At 38.8% G+C, this 4,798-nt stretch overlaps 1 protein-coding gene across 1 annotated transcript; it reads left to right on the forward strand.

The window, feature by feature from the left end:
- The first annotated feature begins 288 nt into the window (after nucleotides 1-288).
- Nucleotides 289-3,900, forward strand: LOC133002212 (Golgi-associated plant pathogenesis-related protein 1-like). The gene is made up of 7 exons (XM_061071977.1): nucleotides 289-301; nucleotides 1,136-1,153; nucleotides 1,768-1,794; nucleotides 1,969-2,172; nucleotides 2,549-2,626; nucleotides 2,859-3,008; nucleotides 3,815-3,900. The coding sequence occupies exons 1-7, from the start codon at nucleotides 289-291 to the stop codon at nucleotides 3,898-3,900; spliced, it is 576 nt and encodes a 191-aa protein (XP_060927960.1).
- Nucleotides 3,901-4,798: the final 898 nt, after the last annotated feature.

The raw sequence follows: 4,798 nt of genomic DNA on the forward strand, positions 1-4,798 counted from the left end.
GTAAAAGGGTGTGAAAAGACGGCACTCCGCTGCATAAAAAAGTCCCCTTCAAAATATAAGCAAATGATTTTTTTGTAAACATATTTTTGGCCCAGACAAAGGCCCACTGAAAACAGGCACGCGACCCACCAGTTGAGAATCGCTGCTTTAGATAGTCAAATTTGATCGTCTTCTCTGCGCTCCACCAGGGCCGTGACCAACTCTGGCAGGGCCGAATCCGAGGACACAGTTAATCAACGCGAGCACATTCCCCATCCATTTATTCCCATTAGAATTATCCAGGTGCTCATGCAGGAGCTCGGTTCAGTTCAGTCTGTATTATTCGGTCTGAAATTTGGCCTGCAGCAAAACTAGACTGTCAGGTGATTTTTTTCTTCTCTGTACTAGCAGGTTGTTAACAAAAGAGGAAAACTATCCTGTCATGTGTGCCTAGAACTTGTTTCATTTTGCTGAGTTATCATAAGGGGAATTGTGTATCATTTATTTTACTGATTAGAAAGTGAAAGGTCCATGTTTAGTGAACTTTACAGTTAACACTTTGTTAGTGGTTATACTGTGGTCTATTAGTGTTCTTAGGCAGACACAAGTTTTACTTGTTTAGTCTGTTGGTAATTTGTTGTCCCTAGAAGTTCAGATGCACTGGTCCATTACTATTTGAACCTCAGCATCTGGGGTTCAAAATTTGTAAAATTATGCATCATATGTTTATTTTTGTTATAATTTTCAGTCAGTAGAAATAAAGCTTGAAGAGAACAATTTTGTTTTGATTTTTGTCTGTATAGGCCCACTATAAAAATAATTTTGCATTTTTAAGTTTGGTACATGTACTTATATAAGTACATTTAGTATGAGCTACTTTAAGACTTTTACTCAGGTCATTTTCTTACGGATGATTTTTACTTTTACCGGAGTCAGTTTCAGGTAAGATATCTCTACTTTTACTCAAGTATGGCTTTCAAGTACTTTACACACCACTGCTTTGAGTTAAAAAAAACTTACCGCAACAAACAATTTGCGTCCACACCAGCTCCGCCCCGGCTCCACTTCCTTACAGGACAGGCAGTGGAGAGAGAGAGAGGGAGAGAGCTACTACGGTGTCCCTAAATAAACTTCGCTAACTCCCCGCATCCTATAGGCATCGCCATCGTGCCAGGTAAATTAGGGCTGTCATTTTTTATATCTACAATGACATTTAAACAAAACTGGGAAAGTAACACTGCTAAAATTATCCCGTTTTAGGTAAAGCTTTTATTAAGGATTAACTATTTCACTTATGTAGGAGTTTAAAAAATCCTGAATTACACTAATGTATCTTTGGAATCCTGGATTAGAGAGACAACCTCTCTGCATCAATCAAGAGTGGTGCAGACGAGTAGAGAATGTGGGCTTTTCAGCAAACAGCCACACTGTGCGCTGTGAGTCATGAAAAAGGTTAAGTGGCTGCAGGGAAGTACCAGCAGGAAAGGGCTGGGGTTCTGTCTCCTCCTCCATACAGACAAGAGGAAGGAGCGGTGAGATCTGTTTTATAAATACTGGCTTTGAGACAGCAGACAGCAGTGTGTACACAGGACATTCCCTCAGATCTTAGGAACACAACCTGACTCAGGTGAGTGCTAGAGATTAGTTTGTGTAAGATACAGTAGTTTTGTTTCAACCATCAGCACATTGTGCCTGAGCACCTGCTGAGTGTTCCTTCAGATTATTTGGTATAATTTATTGGATTTTATCTTTTAACTCTGTCCTCATTTGTTATGTTCTCCCTTTCAGCCCTCACAACCACAGACATAATGGCAGGTAAGTGCTTCAGAACTATTAAGAAACAAAAACATCATCACTGTCGAGATCTTTGTCATCACAGGTCATAATTAATCCTGTCTGTACCCAAGTGTGTGGACAGCCAGGCACAGTAATTGCTCATAGCATGTGTTTTTTTGTGTGCACTTAAAGTTGATACCTTCTTTTCTGCAGATGAAAGCTTTCAGAAGGAGTTCCTGGAGACTCACAATGCCTACAGGGCGATACATGGTGCGCCGCCACTGACGCTCAGTAGCGACATGAATGATTCATCTCAGAAATGGGCCGATCACTTGCTGGAGCTTGGTGTCTTCCAACACAGCGACACAAAGAATGGAGAGAACATCTACCACATATTGGGCTCTGGGGCCATGACAGGTGAGATTCCCCACAATCAAATTCATTAAAAACAGTTGAAATAAGGAAGGCCACTATTCTAGACTGATCATTTAAAAACTAAATGAATACACCTCAGGGGTTTGGTACTGCAGCCTCACTTTCTGCAGTGTAACCAGCAGCTCCTGGGGGCTGAACTTAACAAGCTGCAAGACATTCCTTAGTCAGTTGTGCAACTTAATGGGACTTCTTTACTCACTATGCTGTTACACTATGTTTAACATTTACCACTAAGCTGTAATTTTCTCTTACAGCTTCTTATGTTTGTCATAATGGCATTATTATCATTTTGTATTGCAATCACATCATTGTAGTTTGTTCATATTGTGTTCTTTTTGTGTGTGTCTTTTCTCTTTAGGGAAAGGAGCTGTGGATGCGTGGTACAGTGAGATCAAAGACTACAACTGGAGCAGTCCTGGGTTCGGCATGAACACTGGTAAAACACATAACATCTGATGTGGGCTCCATAGAGAGAAAATGAATAAAGCCAGATTTGAAATGTGTGGGTGAAATATATATATATCTATTAAATTCAGTAGAAAAGCAAAACATTTATAGCAACCTTTACTTTTGAAATAGTGTTCATTATATAAAACACTGAGAAATTTATGTTGGAAACACATCACCACACATTTGTCCTCACTTCACTGCTGTGCTTCTTCTCGCAGGGCATTTTACTCAGGTGGTTTGGAAAGAAACCACTAAACTGGGCGTGGGTGTCGCCTCTGTTGGTACCAATGTCTATGTGGTTGCCCAATATTCTCCACCCGGCAACATGAACATGCCGGGATACTTCGAGAAAAACGTCCTTGAGAAAGGTAAGAACTTATCAAATTATTTATCTGTCGACCCTAGACCACTGGTAATCACTCTATTACTTTAGTTTTACTGTCTGTCCACTAAATATTGTATTTTTCTTACACTACATGTATTTGAGCACACTGTCATTTATTTTGACTTTGAAGATTCCAGTTTTAAATAAAATCACATGGCCCACTTCTAAAAAAAATGCATTAATGTATTATTAAATGTTTTAATGTGTGATATATAATAGCATTAAAATACAGCATTCATGTAATATATTTACTTTATATGCAAAGGAGTCAGTTTCTACTTACTTTAGGAATGTTAATCACACTTTGCTGCATAAATCTATGATCTTTTACTCATATATATATATATATTCTAAATGCAGTCATTTTGCTTGTAACTGCCACTTTTTAAAGCTGCGGACACATAATGACCTGTTTTGGTTTGAAAAACACACAGAGTAATGCTGCAGCACTGGATTTGTAAAAGAATCATGAAATCGTAGTTGTGGTTCTCTGTCAGTGAACAGAAACTCATCGTACATCATAACAAACCAGTTATGTTGGATCCAAATCTTCTTGATGTGTGATGAACTGATCAAGAAAAGCTTTTTTTAATGTGCTTGATGCAACAGCTATTAGAGGATTATCTCCTGCTCACAGTATGTTAGGTATACAAGGACAGATTTCTTCTCATGCAGCCACTTGTTGGTAATCCAGCAGGTTTAACTCGTTTCTATGCATTTTCCGGCAGCAGCAGCAACAGTCAGGTGTTTCTTGTGAAGCGGCTTAAGTTTAACAAATTACTTTTACAGGTAGTGGACAAGTGGGGAAAGGAACAGGCAGCAGCCCCAGTGGGGATTCTGAAAAGAGCAAAAGGAAATGTTGCACACTGCTATAGATGACCAAGACCATCCCTGCTGCTGCCTCTTAATATTCCATGTTGTCATGAAAAATTAAAGCTTGTTTTATAAAATTGTTTTGATTGAGAATGCTTTTAGGTTTAATTTATACACTATTAGAGAGAATTTCAGTCAGCAATGATTTCTGAGTCATTTAATACCTATAAAATAAACACAATAAAAACAGGCCTTCTCCAGATTGAGCTAAATTGACAGACAGTGTGAAGTTCCAAAATTTACCACCAGGTGGAAGCATAATATAACTAATCGTGTCCCCTCTCTTCAGGTTAGAAAATTAAACAAGCGGAAATTGAATGCTTTCACAAAATTCTGCAACTCAGACAAAGATCTATGCTTCATATTTGTAGATATCGACTATAGTTCCCATAGAACTCTTTTCATAAGGTTTCCTAAAGTGAAGCTAAGAGACACGAAACAAGCTATACAGACCTTTCAGAATCAGTTTTTTATGTAATATTAGAATATGAAGAATCTCATTGTTTCAGGTTAACATAATGTTCACACACAAGTTATAGACTGAACCACAATAGTCTTATTTATTCTGTTTCAGCTGATGTATTATCAGTAAGAATAGGGACATAAATGCATGGACACTGTGTCTGTCCACATGAGGGGAGCGGGACGGCCTGATCAGAGCAAAATACGTGACTTGCTGGATATCAATCATCAGGTAAATACATGCACTGCGACCGTTATCATTATATGCGCAGTATGTGACCATGAAATATCTGACAAGGCTGAAAAACATTTGCCTAGTCCCTCATCAACCATGTTAGTGGCTGACATACAGCGCCCCCTGTGGCTGTGGGTGCTCACAGACAAGGTTCTAACCCACATAGAAAAATTGTTTTGGCTCAAATGATCTGCACTGTGATC

Source organism: Limanda limanda, chromosome 5 (assembly GCF_963576545.1).
Source record: "Limanda limanda chromosome 5, fLimLim1.1, whole genome shotgun sequence".
Classification (NCBI taxonomy): domain Eukaryota; kingdom Metazoa; phylum Chordata; class Actinopteri; order Pleuronectiformes; family Pleuronectidae; genus Limanda; species Limanda limanda.